General features: G+C 41.5%; 1 protein-coding gene across 2 annotated transcripts; it reads left to right on the top strand.

Annotated features, from left to right (window-relative positions):
• On the top strand, positions 1-24293 carry LOC106604511 (electron transfer flavoprotein-ubiquinone oxidoreductase, mitochondrial). 2 transcript variants are annotated; one of them, XM_082975132.1, is made up of 13 exons: positions 1-294; positions 1296-1504; positions 2087-2316; positions 6576-6657; positions 6780-6898; positions 7205-7282; positions 7478-7624; positions 7905-8045; positions 16116-16259; positions 17271-17439; positions 18054-18236; positions 18484-18705; positions 23701-24293. In XM_082975132.1, the coding sequence occupies exons 2-13, from the start codon at positions 1360-1362 to the stop codon at positions 23862-23864; spliced, it is 1824 nt and encodes a 607-aa protein (XP_082831258.1). In that variant the 5' UTR covers positions 1-294; positions 1296-1359; the 3' UTR covers positions 23865-24293. The 2 variants fall into 2 exon arrangements, with proteins under 2 accessions (XP_082831258.1, XP_082831257.1); XM_082975131.1 differs by having other exon boundaries at positions 60-294; positions 1296-1448.
• The last annotated feature ends 4 nt before the right edge of the window (positions 24294-24297 follow it).

The following is a 24297-nucleotide window of genomic DNA, read 5'->3' as shown; positions in this document are numbered from 1 at the left end:
TACGCAGGTACCGCCTCTTTTCCCTCACGTGAACGTGCCAGAACATTGCAGCTTCTGCGCAGTTACTGATCATTTCGACGGTATGTTATGTATGTGTTATGAGACGGATTTTATAACGTGTCTCTGGAGGAGATTTGTGGTCTTATCAGACTTGCACGATCATTCGGGTGGCTGAGCTGCGAGAGCACTTCGTCTGTACCCAAAGACTACCGCTGCTAACTGGTGAGCTAGCTAGTACTAGCTGACTAATGTTAATTCATACGATGTTTCCAGCTAGCAGATATTCAATTCAAGGTAAGTTAGTTAGCTATGCACACGCGTGTCAATTTCCATGTTCTCTCTCTTGCCCTTTGACACATATTGGTCCCCCTAACTTTTCAATGATAGTTATCAAAACTACCTAGCTATAATTTGAGAGTGGCATGCACTAAGATTTTCATAGTAAGATGGGTGACATTAGCTTTGTGAAATATTTTTACGCTAGCTAGTTAACGTTAGCTATCTCCACTCTGGCACTGTATCTAACTAGCTAAACTAAATGTAGGGCAAAGTTGAAATCAGATGTAGTGCACATGAACTACTGTCCTTGGGTCAGAATATTATTTTAGTACGTGTATAACTAAGATAAATTGGTAGCTACGTTTCCTCTTACATTGTGTGTTTTGAAACCACTCTTAGAATAATATAAATATATGCACTTTTAAAAGTAACTTGGCTGGCTAGCTAGCTAACTTTGTAGCTTGCTATAGTTATTGCAACCAATAGAGGACAAGTCTGAGTGGATGGATCCTCCAAAGATTGAGGGACAGTTTATGGCTTGGTCAGGGAGATGATTGACGAAGAGTCTGTTGAGGATAATGTAGAGGGCTAGGTCTTTTTGTTTCCTACTGATTTGTTACTACTATATGTGATAACGTATCTGGCTGATACCAGTACTCTGCTGACAATCTCAGAAAAGAGAGTGCCTATTGACAAGTGCACATGCCCATACAAATATCTCACAAGCTGCTAGGCAGAAGAATAGTGACACATTCAGTTGCAGTGTATTATACAGTTCTGCTGTATAGGCCAATAAACACTCACATAATGAAGTCATGATCATTTGTTACTTCTCCTTCAGTTGTGTGATCCATCATAACCAGTGACATGAGTTGCCCAGGCCACCATGAGTGTACTTTTGACTATGTGATTGTTAGTACTGTGCATAAGATAACTTGTGTAAAGTAGGATCTAACTTAATCAGCTTCCTTGCCAGTCACAGTCGGCACTGACCGGATCTGCCTTGTTCTTTGCAGCCCAGAGGTCTATAAGAGCGTTGAAAACAGTGAAAGCAGAACATGCACCTCCACAGCTCTACACATGGAGATGGAAATGCTCGTCCGCAGTAACGCCTCGCATAACATCACACTACACAATCTGCCCCAGGGACAAAGACCCACGATGGGAAGGTACATAACATCACACTACACAATCTGCCCCAGGGACAAAGACCCACGATGGGAAGGTACATAACATCACACTACACAATCTGCCCCAGGGACAAAGACCCACAATGGGAAGGTACATAACATCACACTACACAATCTGCCCCAGGGACAAAGACCTGCTATGGGGGTAATCCTCCTCATCTATGGTTCACCTCATCTATGGCACACTGTCTGAAATGGAATGTATTGCATTATGCAACACCCAAACACCTTTGTTTTTCTCACCTAATCTCACGTTAACTTTTAAATAATCTCATATGTGAGTGACTGGGGAGTATATTAGGCGTATGTCTTCCTAAAACAAACATTTGTTCTTCAGTGTATACTATTGTAAGTTAAGTTATTGTAACTGATTTCAGCACTAAACATTTCCACTTTTGACATTAGATAGTACTACATACTGCTATTCATTCCAGTTTGTCTTACAGAGGCTTGTGTAACCTTGCCCGAGACCTGAAGACTTGTGTGAGCTCTCCCAAGCTAATGACTGTCGCTGTAGCTCAGTGGGCTAACACAGTTCCTGTGCCGCTCAGACGACCCAAGTTCCAAACCCTGTTGGTGACATACCTATTTGTGTGTGGTGTTTTGTCTCTGTCCAGGTGTGGAGATGGAGCGGTTTGCCGACGAGGCCGATGTGGTGATAGTGGGCGGGGGTCCCGCAGGGCTGTCGGCAGCCATCCGGCTGAAGCAGCTGGCCAACGAGCAGGAGAAGGAGCTGCGGGTCTGCCTGGTGGAGAAGGCCTCTCAGATCGGCGCACACACTCTCTCTGGGGCCTGCCTGGAGCCCAGCGCCCTCAACGAGCTCTTCCCAGACTGGAAGGAGAGAGGGGTATGTTAGTGTGCAGGGCTTAAGACTTTTTCCACTGGTGACACTGTTGCTACCAACTTTTTTAAGTTGATGGCACCAACACATGATTTGGTCGCACCAAGTCTTCAGGTATTCAATGCTCGATAATTTTTATTTGTATTTTTTAATTCACCTTTATTTAACCAGGTAGGCCAGTTGAGAACAAATTCTCATTTACAACTGCGACCTGGCCAAGATAAAGCAAAGCAGTGCGACACAAACAACAACACAGAGTTACACATGGAATAAGCAAACATACAGGCAATAACACAATAGAAAAGTCTATATACAGTGTGTGCAAATGAGGTAAGATAAGGGAGGTAAGGCAAAAAAATAGGTCATAGTGGTGAAATAATTTATTACAATTTAGCAATTAAACACTGGAGTGATAGATGTGCAGAAGATGAATGTGAAAGTAGAGATACTGGGGTGCAAAGGATTTAAAAAAAAAAAATAACAGTATGGGGATGAGGTAGTTGGATGGTCTATTTACAGATGGGCTATGTACAGGTGCAGAGATCTGTGAGCTGTTCTGACAGCTGGTGCTTAAAGTTAGTGAGGGGAGATATGAGTCTCCAGCTTCAATGATTTTTTTTTTGCAATTCGTTCCAGTCATTGGCAGCAGAGAACTGGAAGGAAAGGCAGCCTAAGTAGGAATTGGCTTTGGGGGTGACCAGTGAAATATACCTGCTGGAGCATGTGCTACGGGTGGGTGCTGCTATGGTGACCAGTGAGCTGAGATAAGGCGGGGCTTTACCTAGAAAAGACTTATCGATGACCTGGAGCCAGTGGGTTTGGCAACGAATATGAAGCGAGGGCCAGCCAACAAGAGCATGCAGGTCACAGTGGTGGGTAGTATATGGGGCTTTGGTGACAAAACGGATGGCCCTGTGATAGACTGCATCCAATTTTCTGAGTAGAGTGTTGGAGGCTATTTTGTAAATTACATTGCCGAAGTCAAGGATTGGTAGGATAGTCAGTTTTACGAGGGTATGTTTGGCAGCATGGGTGAAGGATGCTTTGTTGCGAAATAGGAAGACAATTCTAGATTTAATTTTGGATTGGAGATGCTTAATGTGAGTCTGGAAGGAGAGTTTACAGTCTAACCAGATACCTAGGTATTTGTAGTTGTCCACATATTCTAAGTCAGAACCGTCCAGAGTAGTGATGCTGGACGGGCGGGCAGGTGCGGGCAGCGATTGGTTGAAGAGCATGCATTTAGTGTACTTGCATTTAAGAGCAGTTGGAGGCCACGGAAGGAGAGTTGTATGGCATTGAAGCTTGTCTGGAGGGTAGTTAACACAGTGTCCAAAGAAGGGTCAGAAGTATACAGAATGGTGTCGTCTGCATGGAGGTGGATCAGAGAATCACTAGCAGCAAGAGCGACATCATTGATGTATGCAGAGAAGAGTTGACCCGAGAATTGAACCCTGTGGCACCTCCATAGAGACTGCCAGAGGTTCGGACAACAGGCCCTCCGATTTGATACTCTGAACTCTGTCTGAGAAGTAGTTGGTGAACCAGGTGAGGCAGTCATTTGAGAAACCAAGGCTGTTGAGTCTGCCGATGAGGATGTGGTGATTGACAGAGTTGAAAGCCTTGGCCAGGTCGATGAATACAGCTGCACAGTATCGTCTCTTATCGATGGCGGTTATGATATCGTTTAGGACCTTGAGCGTGGCTGAGGTGCACCCATGACCAGCTCGGGAACCACATTGCATAGCGGAGAAGGTGCGGTGGGATATAATATGGTCGGTGATCTGTTTGTTAACTTGGCTTTCGAAGACCTTAGAAAGGCAGGGTAGGATAGATATAGGTCTGTAGCAGTTTGGATCTAGAGTGTCTCCACCTTTGAAGAGGGGGATGACCGTGGCAGTTTTCCAATCTTTGGGGATCTCAGGTGATATGAGAGGTTGAACAGGCTAGTAATAGGGGTTGCAACAATTGCGGCGGATCATTTCAGAAAGAGAGGGTCCAGATTGTCTAGCCCGTCTGATTTGTAGGGGTCCAGATTTTGCAGATCTTTCAGAACATCTGCTATCTGGATTTAGGTGAAGGAGAAATGAGGGAGGCTTGGGAAAGTTGCTGTGGGGGGTGCAGGGCTGTTGAACGGGGTAGGGGTAGCCAGGTGGAAAGCATGGCCAGCCGTAGAAAAATTTAAATTCTCAATTATCGTAGATTTATCGGTGGTGACAGTATTTCCTAGCCTCAGTGCAGTGGGCAGCTGGGAGGAGGAGCTCTTATTCTCCATGGACTTTACAGTGTCCCAGATAATGACCTGTGTCCCATAATGTACCTGCATTCCATACAGAACCAGGCTAATAATGACTAGCCATCTTTAAATTAGCATGCCCTTGCAGGGCTTGACATTTGGGTAAATTTGTTAGTGGGCCAGTGCCAGCTGAAAGCTACTGGCCTGGGAAAGTGGATGATGCGCATCATATAAATATTATCTGTAATTGCATGCTAACCAAGTAGCCTATAATTAATTTGCATGCTGACCAAGTAGCCTATAATACTTACCCTCCATACAATTTCATTTTATCTTGAGAATATCATATTTACATTGATTGTTTGCACAAATGTCATTAAGGGTGTTATTGTTAGCCATTTTATTTTGAACAGTCATTCTACAGTTTTATTTTTCCTGGTTTCGGAGTTTTCCACATTTTTGTTTTTAGGTTATCACTCACAAAAAAAGAAAGATTGGATGATCTAAGTCCACAACAATGCTTAAACCACATCAGGAGACCACTTTTGAGGTCTGGGAACAATCAAAAACATTTAATTAGAGGGTGTAGTTACCCTTTAATTAAATTGCACGCCTTGCAAGAGACCGTTGTTTGGCTAGCGGTGTTTTTGTACTGTACAGTGTAGGCTACATGAGATTGCAAAACAAATGTCCCGCAATTGATACAAATCATCATGATATCATTCTGTCAGGTAGGCTTACTTTTTAGTCAACATTTAATTGGGGAGGTGTTTTGGGAAAGCCTTTAGAAATGTCCATTCAAACAGCGCCTGATGACTGAATCGCAATGATTCAACCACGACTTCGGACCAAACTTTTTGAGTACCTGGTCTGCATACCCATTGCTGTTTGAATAAATCTTGAAAAAATGAATACATTTACAAGCAAATTGTGAACCAAAAACGAACGTGACCAGCTATATTAAAAAAAATCGCTGCTGCCCTAGCAACCAGTTAAAAGTAGTTTTGAGCCCTGGTTGTGTCATCTTATCTGTCTCTGTGTGGAGTCAAATGTGTGTGTGTGTAGGACCTGTATGCTATCTCTCTAGCTTTAACTGTTACATATAAATGGGTCTCTAACTTTCAATTTGTGTCTAACTTTCTCTTCTCATTTTCATTCTTGTCCTTAACTCGCGTTTCTTGCTCGTGTGTGTGTGTATTCCTTACTTCAGGTAATGGAGACAGGCAACGATATCATTCATTAGGCTAACTGGCAAGCTTATTTGACTGGTGACATCTACTCTGGGTAAATGAGAATATTTGAGCAAAAACTTATAATATTTGTATTTTCCTTATTTTATTCTGTTAGTTATTGCAGGGTTGGTGTCAGTTCACCATACACATTCATGAATTGAATTAAGCTCCTAGTTCCACTGAGAGTGAGATTTATAAATGAAATGCAGTGTTTTCCCAGCGGAGCGCTGCTGGTAAATGCATATAGGGGAAAAACTGAAATGCCCTCCCAGATCAAATTTTATTTGTCACATGCGCCGAATACAACAGGTTTAGACCTTACTGTGAAATGCTTACATGCAAGCCCTTAACCAGCAATGCAGTTCAAGAAATAGAGTTAAGAAAATATTTACTAAAGAAACTAAAGTAAAAAATAAAATTGGAAGCTGCTTCAGTAGGTCTGTTGGAAATGTTACAATGTCATCCAGAGGAAAGAAGCATCTTCTCACTGAGTTTACTTTGCAGGAGTTTCTTTCCACTGAGAGAGATTAAAATGAAATTGTCCACATCTCTGCTCTTTATTATTAGAAAGGCAGTGAGGGATATGCAGCATATGCTCAATTCACAGACATCTTGTGTTAGATGGATACACACAGGATATGGACCTGGCATTTTCTTGGTCTTTTTTTCATTCTTAGACAGAACTATGACAGTACATCACAGTCCCAGACAACACTGTGATACTTCCCACTGGAATGTCTTCAAGCAACACAGGCTAAAGATAAAGTGCTTACGTTATTTTTGTACTCTTCCCTTAGGCACCCTTGAACACGCCAGTGACAGAGGATGTGTTTAGCCTTCTAACCAAGAAATACAGAATCCCCATCCCAATGTTGCCAGGTAAAGTCACATGCATGTTTACATGAAATGACAACTCTAGCTCTGTTCTAAACATACAGAAATTATGGTATTAGCCTTGACTGTTCAGTCTGTTTTTGTGCAATTGTTTGATTTTCCTATAGGTCTGCCCATGAACAACCATGGGAACTACATTGTGCGGCTGGGCCACTTTGTGCGTTGGTTGGGAGAGCAGGCTGAGGAGCTGGGAGTGGAGATATACCCCGGCTACGCTGCTGCTGAGGTGAGCCCTGCCCACTCTCTACCTCTCTCACATTTTAAGAAAACACAGGCCATCTTACTAATGTAGGGGTGACAATTACTGTTGACAAGCTACATTGATCTTTTCTCGAACGTCAGATTTTTGTCTGTAAACATTTACATAATTGGATGCCGTTGTCAAAATATAGGCCGTGATATTTTGAGGCGTTTTCATGCCTGAGATCGATAACTGATTTCATGTGTTGACGAGACGTGACTGGCTTTCATTGATCGTGTTCGCTTGTATTCTACTTTCAAAAGTGTTTAATTTCTGATTGTGTTTTTTTAGGTTTTGTTTCATGAAGATGGAAGTGTAAAAGGAATTGCTACCAATGATGTGGGCATCGCTAAGGATGGTTCGCCAAAGGTAAACTTCTGCTGTACAGTCACTTATTCACCAATGTGAAGCATACAGTATGACTTTGGAAGTTTAGAGTTGGATTGTAAAAACGGCAAGTTTGATTAAACACAAAGAAGAATCGGCACTGAATAGAGTATTTATGACAAGTAGCCTCATCCCTGGTGTATCAGAATAACATGCTCCTCTACATTGCCTCTGCAGGACGTGTTTGAGAGGGGGATGGAACTCCATGCTAAAGTAACACTGTTCGGAGAGGGCTGCCATGGCCACTTGGCCAAGCAGCTCTACAGGCAGTTCAACCTCAGGGAGAACTGTGAACCACAGACCTACGCCATTGGCCTAAAAGAGGTAACTCCCCCTGCCCCCTCAAATCCAAAAGGGTCTTTCTCAAAGTGTCTTTGTATTTGGGCAGAATTAAACAAATACTCTAATTGGTTTTCTGTTTTCAACCAGTCATCCATTACAGATTGAAAGGGTCCATTCATTTATTATAATTTGTAGTAGCTATTATTTCTAAATGGATCCAAATTAGAATGGCATATTGATTACATTTTACATTGGAGTCATTTAGCAGATGCTTTTATGCAGAACGACTTCTATGAATGGTGTTATTTTTCTGTTTGACCAGGTGTGGCTGATTGATGAGAAGAAGTGGAGACCTGGCAGAGTGGAGCATTCGGTGGGCTGGCCGCTGAACAGGAACACGTACGGCGGCTCCTTCCTCTACCACCTGAACGAGGGCGAGCCACTGGTGGCCTTGGGCTTTGTGGTGAGTCCCTGTTATGGTGGCCATTTTGGCTCCTTGATGCCATTTAATGGCAACAGTCAAACTACTAGACATGCTAACACTTTCAAACGGTCTGAACTCTAAATGAAGTTACTTTTTTACCACTGAGGTCAGTGTATGTCAATGTACTATACCTCTACCCATTATCTTATTGGCCTTTTTAAGGGGATGCTTGTCAGCTTGTCATGTGAATCTTAATTAGGCCTAAAACAACAACTTAGGGCTGTTACGGTGACCGTATTACCACCACACCGGCAGTCATGAGACATGGCCGCAGTCAAATTCCACATGACCGCTGAGTCACGGTAATCTCCTTTTATGCACTCTGGACATGCATTGGTATGGTACCCAACTCACTAACCGTCAAGTCGCTAATGGTCTGTTACTCAGCGCTCTATTGTCCCTCTAACCACTCTGACATCAATGCAAATGCCTTTGAAATTCATATCAAACACATAATCAAAACAGTATCAAGGTTTTAAAACCCACCGTTAGGCTACATTGTTTGACCTCACTGTGATCGATCAATTTGAAGATAATGTTCAACGGCAGGTTGAAACTGAGTGGAAAACATGGTCGTTGAGGATGTTGTTTCAAAGCCAAACACAACGAAAAGGACAGCGCTTTCTAAGGTGACGATTATTTCAAAGCGTTTAATATGTAGCATGTAGAACACCCATACACATTAGAGCTTATGCAGACGCATAGGCCTGTCCAGTGCCTTCAGAAAGTATTCACAATTTATATAAATCTGAATTAAACAACAGTTGGACGGATCCTATATCCTTCTTAGACTCAACAACTCTGAAGCAACTATCAGCAAACCAAAAATAATCACTAAAACAGAGATCACCCAAGAATAAAGTCGCTCTGGATAAGAGCGTCTGCTAAATGACATAAATGTAAATAAATATTAGATACTGTTAAACATTCACACGGAGAAAAGCACCAGGAATGGATGGCTTTCCCATGTAATTCTATTCAACATTTTGGGATCAAGTAGCCCCCCCATTAACACAAATGACAACACACATCATTCAATTCAGTGCTTCCTAGTTCCATGTATCAAATAGTTATTTCAGTTATATTAAAACCAGGAAAATCTGTAGTCACCTGCTGATTTATATACCCCTAAGTTTAATAAATTGTGACAAATAATAACAAAGCTTAAAATCAATAGAATGGCAAAAGTCTTACCAGACTTGATCAAACAGGGGTTATTAAAAATTGACACTTACAAACAAACAAACATACAAGAACAAGTTTTATACAATATGCAAAAAAACAAGATATAGATTGATCAATAATGGCTGTTCATGGTGAAAAGGCGTTCATCTTGAATGGCCTTTTCTAGTCCACTTCGGAAGCTTTCAACTTTCCAGCTGAAATAATACATTTTAATAAAAATATTGTACTGACCAATGTAGATTAGTTTAAAATACATGCAACTTACATACCACAACATTTTGATTTAAAATATTTTGGATATCAGAGCAACCTTGAGGGAATCATATTTGAGTCAAAGGATGTTCATGTAATAGGGAAGATATGCAAAACCTTGCAGAGAGCATATCCAACTGAAAATCTCTTAGTTCCAATAGTTTATATATATTTTTCTAAGACTTGGAGGAAAGTTGGAGCATAACTAATGAAATTACAGTTAATGAAAATGTACTCTTAATCCAGTATAAACCTAATGTATAGAATGTATTATACAAGAGACAAACATTCACAAATTCTACAGCACAACGGCAGAGTCATAACTTAAGTGTAAAACTAATAATGACTTAACCCATGCTTTCTGGGAATGTTAAAGTCTGGAAGTTGTGGGTGGAGCTAGAAAGCTGGCTGTCAGAGGTATTACAATGTAAACTTACCTTTAATCCGTCTGTCTGCATATTTCAAGACATGAGATACCCAATGGGCTGGATGATTCTCTTCTCATCACTTATCTTGAAAAAATGTATACTAAAAGCTTGGAAGTCAATCAATCCACCATCATTGAGACACAATAGAAAAATCAAATGATTTATTATTGAAATAGCATGGGCGACCATACAATTTTAAGGCCAAGTGGCAAACAATAATTCAGGCGCTAGAGATGGAGATCTGGGTAGATTATATGTAGTCTGATGATGACATGTAGTCTGTTTGTTTCTGTAAGTTGTTTGGATGTAGAAGTTGTTTTTTGGAGTAAAGAAAAGGGGGGTGGGGTATTATACAAAATAATAAAGTATTCGCATCCCTTGACTTTTTCCACATTTTGTTGTGTCCCTTTGAGCATGGTGAAGTTATTAATTACACTTTGTATGTATATCAATACACCCAGTCACTACTCAGTTGCTGGAGATGAAGGAAACCACTCAGGGATTTCACCATGAGGCCAATGGTGACTTTAAAACAGTTACAGAATTGAATGGCTGTAAAAACTGAGGATGGATCAACAACATTGCAGTTATTCCACAATACTAACCTAATTGGAAAACTTGGTTTCGTATTTGGTATTTTATTAGGATCCCCATTAGCTGTTGCAAAACCAGCAGCTACTCTTCGTGGCATCCACAGAAAACATGAAACATAATACAGAATGCCATATAATACAGAACATTAGTAGACAAGAACAGGTCAAGGATAGAATTACTTACATTTCAGTCTGCTTTCCTACAGACACTGGGAGACAAATTCACCTTTCAGCAGGACAATAACTTAAATAGGGCTGACCCCATTTAGTCGACTGGTCGAGATTAAACAAAGAAATCATGGTGTACAAGAAACCTGTCTGATTCGCTCCTATTTGAGTGGACTGATCCATTGTGGAGGCCATGGGGGTGGCACAGTCCATCAGTCTAAGACGTGCTACTAAAATTGTAAATGGTTATATTATTACACGGTATTATACATTTTATAACATGCACTTTCTCCCACATTGCATAGTGGTTCTAAAACCCATCAGTGCGCTGTTAAATTGGCACCTTTTCTTAGACCATATTTATATGTGCATAATAGCAAAGTTAACCAGCATATTGGTGTTGAAAACAATGCGGTGGAGGCAGCAGTGTATGGGGACGAGAAAACAGCCCTGCCTTAATTGTCTAAGAAAGTTGGAGAGGAAACCCCAACTTAATTTGATCTATAATCAATAGCCTAACTGTTAAATAAATCATCTACATACATCTTCATAAATTAGACAGATCCTGCTTCTGTTGCCTGTTTTGAGTGTTTGTTTAATAGCCTACTGATTCCGTGAACACCAAGCCTCCCGCAACAATTTAACAAATTCATCTGTTTTTAATCTTTGCTATGCTGTAATAAAGGCTTTACACTTTTTTTGTTAGACCAGCCTCTCTGGTATTATTTATAATTTATTTAGTGTTTACACTGTTCCAAATTATACACTACTCAAAAAAATAAAGGGAACACTTAAACAACACAATGTAACTCCAAGTCAATCACACTTCTGTGAAATTAAACTGTCCACTTAGGAAGCAACACTGATTGACAATAAATTTCACATGCTGTTGTGCAAATGGAATAGACAACAGGTGGAAATTATAGGCACTTAGCAAGACACCCCCAATAAAGGACTGGTTCTGCAGGTGGGGACCACAGACCACTTCTCAGTTCCTATGCTTCCTGCAGGTGGGGACCACAGACCACTTTTGAATGCTGGCGGTGCTTTCACTCTAGTGGTAGCATGAGACGGAGTCTACAACCCACACAAGTGGCTCAGGTAGTGCAGCTCATCCAGGATGGCACATCAATGCGAGCTGTGGCAAGAAGGTTTGCTGTGTCTGTCAGCGTAGTGTCCAGAGCATGGAGGTGCTGCCAGGAGACAGGCCAGTACATCAGGAGACGTGGAGGAGGCCGTAGGAGGGCAACAACCCAGCAGCAGGACCGCTACCTCCGCCTTTGTGCTAGGAGGAGCAGGCGGAGCACTGCCAGAGCCCTGCAAAATGACCTCCAGCAGGCCACAAATGTGCATGTGTCTGCTCAAACGGTCAGAAACAGACTCCATGAGGGTGGTATGAGGTCCCGACGTCCACAGGTGGGGGTTGTGCTTACAGCCCAACACCGTGCAGGACGTTTGGCATTTGCCAGAGAACACCGAGATTGGCAAATTCGCCACTGGTGCCCTGTGCTCTTCACAGATGAAAGCAGGTTCACACTGAGCACATGTGACAGACGTGACAGAGTCTGGAGACGCCGTGGAGAATGTTCTGCTGCCTGCAACATCCTCCAGCATGACCGGTTTGGCGGTGGGTCAGTCGTGGGGTGGCATTTCTTTGGGGGGCCGCACAGCCCTCCATGTGCTCGCCAGAGGTAGCCTGACTGCCATTAGGTACCGAGATGAGATCCTCAGACCCCTTGTGACACCATATGCTGGTGCGGGTGGCCCTGGGTTCCTCCTAATGCAAGACAATGCTAGACCTCATGTGGCTGGAGTGTGTCAGCAGTTCCTGCAAGAGGAAGGCATTGATGCTATGGACTGGCCCGCCCGTTCCCCAGACCTGAATCCAATTGAGCACATCTGGGACATCATGTCTCGCTCCATCCACCAACGCCACGTTGCACCACAGACTGTCCAGGAGTTGGCGGATGCTTTAGTCCAGGTCTGGGAGTAGATCCCTCAGGAGACCATCTGCCACCTCATCAGGAGCATGCCCAGGCGTTGTAGGGAGGTCATACAGGCACGTGGAGGCCACACACACTACTGAGCCTCATTTTGACTTGTTTTAAGGACATTACATCAAAGTTGGATCAGCCTGTAGTGTGGTTTTCCACTTTAATTTTGAGTGTGATTCCAAATCCAGACCTCCATGGGTCGATACATTGGATTTCCATGTATTATTTTTGTGTGATTTTGTTGTCAGCACATTCAACTATGTAAAGAAAAAAGTTTTTAATAAGATTATTTCTTTCATTCAGATCTAGGATGTGTTGTTTAAGTGTTCCCTTTATTTTTTTGAGCAGTATATTTATTATAATAATAACCCTCCTTTTTCATTGAGCTACTTATTGTTATTATTATGATCATTATAAGTAATGTCATTATCATTAGTAGGCTTAGTATAGCGGCCTTGTATAACCACCATCGAGCTGTAGGCCTAAGAGTGCGTACTGTTTAGTCTTAATACCGTAACGTACTCTGGCCTATATTTCAATACTTATATAAGCTACTGTATCAATCAATAATGTGTTCGTTCATGTCATCACACAGTATACGGGTCATTCATGATGTGAAATGCAATCAAGCATTTGTTTTAAAATAAAATAACAAAGCGACCATTGAATAATTAGCGTAAACAATAAATAGGCCTAAACCGAATGAATGCAACAGTTTTTAGTCTTTGCTGTGATAAAGGCTTTACAATTTTTAGCAACAGACTCTCTGGTATGCTTATCATTTATTTAGTGTTTACATTGTTCCAAACGGTCAGAAAAATTATATTGTAATCTAACAGCACCTTTTTCTTGATCTCCAGTATTTTCCACAACTAGTCCATTTTATTCCACACATCTGACTTCCCCTTTACCTCCTGAGCAACCAGTAAACATTCCCCCGTTTCGAGTTTATTTGTCACATCCTCTGCATCCATATTGCAGTTACATGTGTTACGGTGTTATAACCTATTTATTAATGTGATTATGATAAGATATAGGTCAGGCCCTATTGGTCATGTACATGCGATGTTACATGTCATGTAAAGAGAGCAAGTGAGGAAATAGGGAATGTTTTTTTTTCTAAACAATTGAGTGACTTCGGTAAATAACTTTTCAGTCTAATGGCTGTAATTATGTTGCAGCTTCAGCAACACGGAAGGTGCGATACACTGTTGATGATCTGTGGTAGTTGCTGCAGCAGGGAGGAGAGCAAGACAATGGGTGCTTGTCACACTGTCACTAGCTGTCTTTTTTTTTCACGTCACAGCAAGTCTGAGCCAGGCCTGGCACAATCAAATCAGTTGCAGTTGGAATCCCTCTAGTCATTTGTGTGTCTTTAATTATTTAATCAAACAGTTCGCTTAAAGCATCAGACAAGCTCAGTGCGTATAGTTGATTTGTTTAAAACACACAGGATGTATCTAATATATGAAAAAAAAAAAAATGTTTAAAAATTCCGACCAATTGATTGGTCGAAAGAACAGACAACTCTTTATTTTTTTATTTATGCTTAATTATTATATATATTTTTTTTTATTGAATATTCAAAAACGTACAATATACTTGCAGTGAAGCCGCTCAACAACACCACACCAGTCATCCAACAGACTCCCGTTCAGAGCGACACAACAAAGCATCCAGGGTCAACGACCTGCTCAAGGGCACGTCGACAGATCTCCCACATTCTTGGTTGACCAAGATTATAATTTTGGGGGGGACCGCCCTAAACCTAAAATACAAGGCCAAATACAGTATACACTAGAGTTGCTTATCAAGACGAATGTTATGGCAATTCTTGAAAATGTCTGTCTATCAATAATCAACAACCAACTTGACAGTGCTTGAAGAATTTTTTTAAAGAATAATGTGCAATTATTGTACAATCCAGGTGTGCAAAGCTCTTAGACTTACCCAGGAAGACTCACAGCGGTAATTGCTGTCTAAAAAACCTTGAATTAAAATAATGATTGTGCTGTTATACGGTAGCGTAGTAGCCTATCGCATGTTACGCAAAAACATACAAAATATAAACAGATTTAAGATGTCTTTGGCACATAATTGGTGTAGCCTAATACCTTTTTTTTTTTTTTTTTTACAAATTCTAGTAATCGCATTTGAGTGTGGACTGTAATAGTATACATTCTGGATGGACTGGTTATCTTATGTTACGCTCCAAACGTTCTATGCATGAGTCTGGGAGAGAATATAAATCTTAGGCCTAGGAGATGCTGTTGGTTCATTTATTGTGCAGGGCGGCTTACAGAGTTAGCCTACAATTATATTGAATTTGTATTTGATGTTGAATAGCCTAGTAATAATATATTTTCATAATTAATAGGCTGACATATTTACGTTTAGCTACGGAATATCTCTCCTCTCTCCTTCCTTCATTCCTTTCTCGAGCGCGCATAAAGAGAGGGTGTCAACAGTTTAATGAAATGTGTTTCATTGTGAAAACGTGTTACTATCGATGATTCTGAACATATTTCACTTGGTTACCTGGCATGATTAAAAAACTAACGTGGAAAAAGCGGCCTCCATTCGCTATTCGGGTGCATAAGGATGTATTTTGGCCCCTGCACCTGTTCCTGTCCATTTGATAATGGGCCATTCTAAATCGAAACAAATTTTACATATAAGTAAAGACAAAATTACATTGAGAATAGTCTGGAGGGTGAAAATATGATCACTTGATGAGAGAACAGCATGTGCAACCTTTTTTGCGACTTTCTCAAATCATCAATAGCCTATAGTCGCACCATGCAGCCCATATATGTTTTGATTTCTAAGACATTCTAAGGTTTGTATCATTCACAACTAAAGTTGCTAAATAACTCTAAATCTAGCGTATAGGACCTGTTTTAGAGTTATAACTGTTACGCTCAACATAGCCACTTTATATGCATACTCTATTTTATTAAGCCAAGTTCAATTATATTATTCTTACTATAATATAAAATAATGGCTGGGGACTTCTAAGCATATCTTGTCTGCTAAATTAACAAGCCTATGGCATGGCGCATATCCAGATAACATACAGTAGACACTCAAATTCTGTTCTTCTGAAATACACTTTCTTATCATGTTTCTTTGGAACTGCCTAAAATAAATCATGGATTTATTGTGATGGTGTATATTAAATTGATTTATTAGACTTTTTTTTTAAATGTGGATGTTCCAAAGGCGTGCATCAGTGGCTTGTTTGCGTTGAGGCCTGGAGATGCTAAACGTGTTTATGTTAATTAACGGTCAATTACCGTGAGACCGGCATAACCGTCTGTCAAAATGTCATGACCGCCACAGCCCTACTTGAGATGTGTATAGCTAAAACTTTTATCTAGATCATACATTGAGGTCAAAAACTAATGTTGTGTATTACCCCACTCCCAGGTTGGGCTTGACTACACCAACCCGTACCTCAGCCCTTTCAGAGAGTTCCAGCGATGGAAGCACCACCCCTTCATTGCCAAGACCCTGGAGGGAGGGAACAGAATCGCCTACGGAGCCAGGGCGCTCAATGAGGGAGGCTATCAGGTATGTGTGTGTTATGTGTATATTATTTATGAACTACTCAAAGGTGTGTGAATGTGTGGCTCTGTGCATGCTTCAGTGACGATAGCTGTTTCCATTAACTTGTCCAGTTTTTTTATTTATATATATATTTATATATTTATATTTATTTATTTATTTATTTATTTATTTATTTAGAGAGTTTGCATAGAAAGTAGATGTGACAATTTCCTGCTACGGTGCATTTCCATTGGACTGTCTTGTGTCAATAAAAACAGCTGGACTTAATGATGTAATGAAGTCGCCAAAAAAAAAATATCTCGTGTTGCTTGAAGTGTTTCCATTATTAATTTAGATGTTGTGCATTAATAAATTGGGGACAGCCTGTATGCCCTCTTACCTAATATGTCTCAGGTACAGCCCCCAAAAGCCAGCATGGATAGAATGAACTAATATCATCCATATTCTAATAATTCTCATGTGCCAACTTGCACTCCTTCAGATCTGAAATAATTGGATGGTGAAACTTGCCAGCCAACCAGAAAAGCAAGGTGAAGCAATACAGGCATTCTCGAAAGTCAGGACAATCCTTATCCTGCAAATAAACTTTTTATAGTTGAAAAATTTGATTTTAGCAAGCAGTAGCATTTACAATTAAATGTGGAGTGGAGCTTTATAGTTACGTGATGACATCATGTGCCCCACGTACCTTGAAATTATTAATCAGTCATCAGTTTCCATTATAAAGAAAGTTTCACAAAAGAAAAATCCATCCCTGTCAAACAGATAAAAATGTTTTTGATTAAACAATTACATAAAAAAAAAAAATAATAATAATAACATTTTAGCGACATTGCTTGTGTTTAATAAACCTGGTTCAATGGAAACCTGGCTACTGTGTGTCTTGGCAGCAAAAATGGGAAATGCATCAATCTTATGTCAGGTTTTCCACTGGTTCTGAGGTTCCTATTCAGTGAAAGCATTTGAGCATTACATTCAAGATTGTAATCTTTACCTGTCTGTTCTTCCATCCAGTGCCTACCTAAAGTGACATTCCCTGGGGGTATGCTTATCGGATGCAGTCCGGGCTTCATGAACGTACCAAAGATTAAAGGCACCCACACGGCCATGAAGAGTGGCATGCTGGCCGCAGAGGCCATCTTCCCCAAAGTCACAGCCAAGGACCTAGCATCTGAAACTGCAGGTAACCTAACTGCTGGGGGGAGAGTCTCATATTTCCATGGTGATCATATTATTTTGTAGGCCAAACCAGTTGGACTCCACAAACATTTTTGTGAGAAGACCGATTTTCGGGATGTCTCCTGGTCTGACAAACACTACTGTAGCTCAGCCACATTCCACCTCCGATGTGGAAGGCCGACATAAGCGGATGGAGTGGATTAAGATGCAGCCCATACCAAAAAAAACACATCTAGTTTAAACAGATGGGGATTTTGATGGGGATTTTTTTAATGTGGTAATTAGATTGACGCACGGGGACTCTAAGGATTAAGCCAGACCAAAACCCTTTCCTTTGATTAAATACACACACACACACCTCTCGTTACTTGAGGTGAAACCTAAGGCACATTTCTACACAATAGAATATGCACTCAATACACTATTAAAGAGTGTAATTTGTTGAAGAGACTCTTATCACTAATGCCAATAGGAGAACATTGATGTTAATTGCTTCTTTCCAGTTAAATTTTTGTATGTACATGCATGGAATTTTTACACAAGGTAAATGAGCAGTTTAATTTGTGGGTGATATTCTAACATCTGCTTTACAATGAGTTATTATCTGATGTCCTCCAGGACTTCATGTACCTGAATATGAGGACAATTTAAAGAAGTCTTGGATCTGGAAAGAGCTGTACTCAGTAAGGAACATCAGGCCCTCGTTCCACAACTACTTTGGGCTGTACGGGGGCATGGTCTACACCGGTGTCTTCTACTGGATACTCAGAGGGAAGGAGCCATGGACACTAAAACATGCAGGTACAACATATTGAGGTTGTTTTGTATGATGCGTTCATCAGATGGTTATATAGCAACTCTTTAAATGTGAGAAAAAGTAAGAATAGAAGTAGCCCTCCTGGATGCTTTTTTTGTTGTTGTTGTCTTTGGACAAGGCAACAGCAAAATCATGCTCTCAGGCTGAGTGAATTGCCTCAGGGAACAAACCAAGGTTATTTTATCTGGTCTGGCCTGTAAGGTTTGATAACTTCCAACTCTTTTACCCTAGGCCTGGACTCGGCCCAGCTGAAACCGGCTAAGGAGTGCACGGCCATCGAGTACCCCAAGCCCGACGGCAAGCTGAGCTTCGACCTGCTCTCCTCGGTGGCTCTGAGTGGCACCAACCACGAGGGGGACCAGCCCCCCCACCTCACCCTGAAGGACGACAGCGTCCCCGTGGCCAACAACCTGGCCATCTACGATGGGCCTGAGCAGCGCTTCTGTCCAGCAGGTACCACTGATGCACAATTACACATCCATCTTTCGCCAATACACCATAAGAACATCACTTAGATCTTAAAGGGTTGGATAGGTATGAGCAATATGTTATGGGTTGTGTTCCAGGTTGCAGTAGTGTAAAAATACTTAAAAGAGCTACTTAAGTTTTTGGGGGTATCTGTACTTTACTATTTATATTTTTGGCAACTTTTACTTCACTACATTCATAAAGAAAATATTGTACATTTTACTCCATACATTTTCCCTGACACCCAAAAGAACTCTTTACATTTTGAATGCTTAGCAGAACAGGAAAATTGTAAAATTCATGCACTTATCAAGAGAACATGTGGTTATCCCTACTGCCTTATGTTCTGGCAGACTGATGTCTGAGTGTTGGAGTGTGACCTTGGCTAGCCATGCATTTTAAAAACAAGAAAATGGTGCCGTCTGTTTTGCTTAATATAAGGAATTTGAAATTATTTATACTTTTACTTTTGATACGTAGTATATTTTAGCAATTAAATGTACTTTTCATATTTAAGTATATTTAAAACCAAATACTTTCAGACTTTTACCCGAGTAGTATTTTAGTAGGTGACTTTCACTTTTACTTCAGTAACTTTCTATTAAGGTATCAATCTATACTTTTAACTCAAGTATGAGAATTGGGTACTTTTTCCACCTCTGCCAGGTTGTCTTTTATTGCAGTCGTGCTTCGCATCTCTGAAGATTGCTGTGTAATATTACTGTGGTGCCTCCAGGCGTTTTGAGATACAAATGAGTGGATTTGGCTATTTCAGTCACACCCGTTGCTGACAAGTGTATATGACAGATGTATAGAATCAAGCACACAGCCATGCAGTCTACATAGACAAACATTGGCGTAGAATGGCCTTACTGAAGAGCTCAGTGACTTTCAACGTGGGACAGTTGTAGGATGCCACCTTTCCAACAAGTTTGTTTGTCAAATTTCTGCCCTGCTAGAGCTGCCCCGGTCAACTGTAAGTGCTGTTATTGTTAAGTGCAAACGTCCAGGAGCAACAACGGCTCAGCCGTGAAGTGGTAGGCCACACAAACTCACTGAACAGGACCACCGAGTGCTGAAGCTCGTAAAAATCGTCTGTCTGCGGTTGCAACACTCCCTACCGAGTTCGTCGGGAGGTTCATAAAATTGATTTCCATGGCTGAGCAGCCGCACGCAAGCCTAAGATCACCATGCGCAATGCCAAGTGTCGGCTGGAGTGGTGTAAAGCTTGCCGCCATTGGACTCTGGGGCAGTGGAAACGCGTTCTCTGGAGTGATGAATCACGCTTCACCATCTGGCAGTCTGACGGACGAATCTGGGTTTGGTAGATGCCAGGAGAATGCTACCTGCCCTAATACATAGTGCCAACTGTAAAGTTTGGTGGAGGAGGAATAATGGCCTGGGGCTGTTTATGGTTTGGGCTAGGCCCAATTTGTAGCAACAGTTTGGAGAAGCCAGGTCTAATCGCTCCATATTAATGCCCATGATTTTGGAATGAGATGTTTGATAAGCAGGTGTCCACATACTTTTGTAGTGTATGATAATCTGTGCAGCATGACTGCAATGAGGACGACCTGGAACATGACCAATAACTCCAAGTGGGAGGTATGGGGCTAGGCCAGGGGTATAATTGGTTATTACCAAACATTGATAATTATATTGACAAGATAGACGTGACCGCTCTAACAATGGTAATACATGTCCTCAAACATGGAAGGCAGGCGGGAGGAGACAAGATCAGGTGGGACCATTCTAGCCAATGAGAGTGCTAGAACGAGTGTGAACAATGGGCCATAGTGATGGAGGACACATCTTTGGATCTGTGCCATTATGCAGGGCTGCCCAATCCTCTTCCTGGAGATCTACTGTCCTGTAGGTTTTCAGTCCAACCCTAATTTAGCGTATCTGATTCAGCTAGTTAAGGTCTTGTTGAGCAGCAAATTAGTAGAATCAGGTGTGTTAAAAAAGGGTTGGACTGAACCCACAGGATGGTAGATCTCCAGGAAGAGGTTTGGGCAGCCCTGCATTATAGTGTCTGTGGCAGCATAGTAGTCAATTTTCTTCTTCATTGGCTGATTGCTCCCAGCTCATAGGAATCCTCACCCAGTTGACTACTTTAAAATGGTGGAAGCCCTCATGCTAAAAAGGTTTATATCCATGATGAGTCCTCTATCTCTTTTACAACAGGCAAAACTCTGATATAAAGTAGTATTTTCATTTTCCAAAGTTGCCGAAATGCCACGTGTGTCCACTTATCAGTGCATTCATTATAACCAAACCATTACGAAACTTATATTAGATCAAATAAACCTCACGTAGCACATTAGCAATATATTTGTTAACCAAATTCGTCACTCATTGACCTCCATACAAAAATGCCTCACTTGGTGGTAGGGTTGCAAAGGGTCAAACTTTCTGGGAAATTTCCTAAATATTCCATGGCAAATTAAGCCCGGGGATTTAGCTTAAATTCATCAAGTAAGTTAGCATTTTTTGTGGGATACACATGGCAATTCTTAGTATGGTGGCATATTTTGGTTAAACTATCCCCAATTCAATGGAATCGCAACCTTTGCATGCACAGTGCATTCTTCCATCACATGTACAGCTGATTCTCAAGATCTTGCCTTTTTGAATATTCCCCAAAATGTTCAACCCTACTTGGTGGGCTTATTTTTCTGGGCAGATTTAAAACCTCTCGCATCGCCTCTTCCTCTCTGTTATGACTGTCCACTGAAAGACCTGACCCTCTATCAATAAAGTAAACCCAAGCAGAGTGCACACCATTGCTGCTTCCAAGTGCTGTCATTGCCTGCACAACCAATATGACTCAACATTGATATTGTTCGGCACAGCCAGGTTTATTCTCTGGTTTATTCTCTGTGAAATGAATATCAAACCCAATGCTGCTACAGAGGCAGAGCTGTAATAAATACAGTATGATTGATTTGATATGCAGACAACACTGTTAGAAATCAGTCTTCTCCAGATGTCTGGCCTAAATTACTGACCCAGAACCTGGGATTTATATTTCTGCATCTCTTTCATGGTTTCCCATCCATAAAGAATGTAACTATTACAAACTTTTTAGTACCACCCATTAAATACACTGAACAAAAATATAAACGCAACATGTAAAGTGTTTCATGTTTCATGATCTGAAATAAAAGATCCCCAAAAAGTGTCATACGCACAAAAAGCTTATTTCTCTCAAGTTTTGTGCACAAATTTGTTTACATCCCTGTTAGTGAGCATTTCTCCTTTGCCAAGATAATCCATCCACCTGACGGGTGTGGCATATCAAGAAGGTGATTAAACAGCAAGATCATTACACAGGTGCACCTTGTGCTGGGAGCAATAAAAGGCTACTCTAAAATGTGCAGTATGGTCACACAACACAATGACCGAGATGTCTCAAGTTTTGAGGGAGCGTGCAATTGGCATGCTGACTGCAGGAAAGTCTACCAGAGATGTTTCCAGAAAATGTAATTTCTCCCACCATAAGCCGCCTCCCATGTCGTTTTAGAGAATTTGGCAGTACGTACAACCGGCCTCACAACCGCAGACCACGTGTAACCACGCCAGCCCAGGACCTCCACATCCGGTTTCTCCACCTGCAGGATGGTCTGAGACCAGCTACCCGGACAGAGGATGAAATTGTTGGTTTGCACAACCAAAGAATTTCTGCACAAACTGTCAAAAATCGTCTCAGGGAACTTAATTTGCTTGGTCGTTGTCCTCACCAGGATCATGACCAGACTGTAATTTGGCATCGTAACCGACTTTATTGGGAATATGCTCACCTTCGATGGTCACTGGCACGCTGGAGAAGTGTGCTCTTCACGGATGAACCCCAGTTTCAACTGTATGGGGCAGATGGCAGACGTGTGGGCAAGCAGTTTTCCTATGTCAATGTTGTGGACTGAGTGCCCAGTGGTGGTAGGGTTATGGTATGGGCAGGCATAAGCGCTATCGTGATGAGAACCTGAGGCCCATTGTTGTGCTATTCATCTGCCGCCATCACCTCATGTTTCAACATAATGCATGGCCCCATGTCGCAAGAATCTGTACGCAATTCCTGTAAGCTGAAAATGTCAGTTCTTCCATGGCCTGTATACTCACCAGACATGTCACCCATTGATTACGTTTGGGATGCTCTGGATCAACAAGTATGACGGCGTATTCTAGTCCCCCCCCCCCCCAATATCCAGCAACTTCGCACAGCCATTGAAGACAAGTGGGACAACATTCCACAGGCCACAATCAACAGCCTGATCAACTCAATGCGAAGATGTCATGCAGCATGAGGCAAATGGTGCTCGCCAGAAAATGACTGGTTTTCTGATCCATGGTCCTACTTTTTTTATTTTTTAAAGGTATCTGTATTCCCAGTCGTGAAAGCCATAGTTTAGGGCCTCCCGAGTGGCGCAGCATCTCCGTGCTAGAGGCATCACTACATACCCTGGTTTGATTCCAGGCTGTATCACAATCGGCCATGTTAGGGAGTCCCATAGGGTGGCGCACAATTGGCCCAGCGTCGTCCGGGTTAGGCCATCATTGTAATTAAGAATTTGTTCTTAATTGACTGATTTCCTGAAATTAACTAACTCTGTAAAATCGTTGCATTTTTGTTTGTGCGGTACCATGCATTTACACTGAACAAAATCGAAGATTTCTGCGATCTTTTATTTCAGGTCATGAAACATGGGACCAACACACTTTACATGTTGCGTTTATATTTTTGTTCATTGTAAGTAGTACCACCGTTGAAATGTAATTTCATTATCTAATGGATAATGACAAACATTGACTGTCTGGGAGGACTGCACACACCTGCGGTAATTCTGGCTGCATAGCTATCATTTCTCACATCAGTCATTAACCTATGTTTCTTGATAACAATCACATAAGTCACCACCAGAGTAGACTTACAGTATTAGTTTGAGTTGTCAAAACACCCTTCATTCCCCCTTTCACTAGGTGTATATGAGTACGTGCCACTCGAAACTGGAGAAGGTATGAGGTTGCAGATCAACGCTCAGAACTGCGTCCACTGCAAGACGTGCGACATCAAGGACCCCAGCCAGAACATCAACTGGGTGGTGCCCGAAGGCAGCGGAGGACCAGCCTACAACGGAATGTGATTTCCCTTTTCATTCAGACGTATCACGAGGCACCAATTGTAGCAGTGAGGTCAGAGGGTGGAAACCTCAAGTGTGGTGTCTGCAAAAACACATTCAGGGCTTGCTGCCAAGACAGCTTTTATAATCTACTATACTGTGTGCATAGATATGGAACTGAATGTCAACATTGTAAAGTACGGGCATTAAACAGTGACTTTGGTTTATGTACGGTTTTCTGAATGCAACTAAAGTATGTTATATATTTGTATGCCATAAGCAGAAGAAGCTGCATTGACATGGATCGAAATCTCTTCGAATCAGTGCCAAAATTGAGGGTTATTTCATTAGCTAGTAGCAGGTGCCATTAGCAACAGCATATGATCTATGAGATACTGTACATAATGTCATTAGTGGGTAGAATGTATGCGGGTGAATAAAATATTTACCGTGCCTC

This window comes from Salmo salar, chromosome 05 (genome assembly GCF_965601325.2).
Source record: "Salmo salar chromosome 05, fSalSal1, whole genome shotgun sequence".
NCBI lineage: Eukaryota > Metazoa > Chordata > Actinopteri > Salmoniformes > Salmonidae > Salmo > Salmo salar.
The sequence above is the reverse complement of the archived record's forward strand: the minus strand, read 5'-3'. Positions and strand labels throughout refer to the sequence as shown.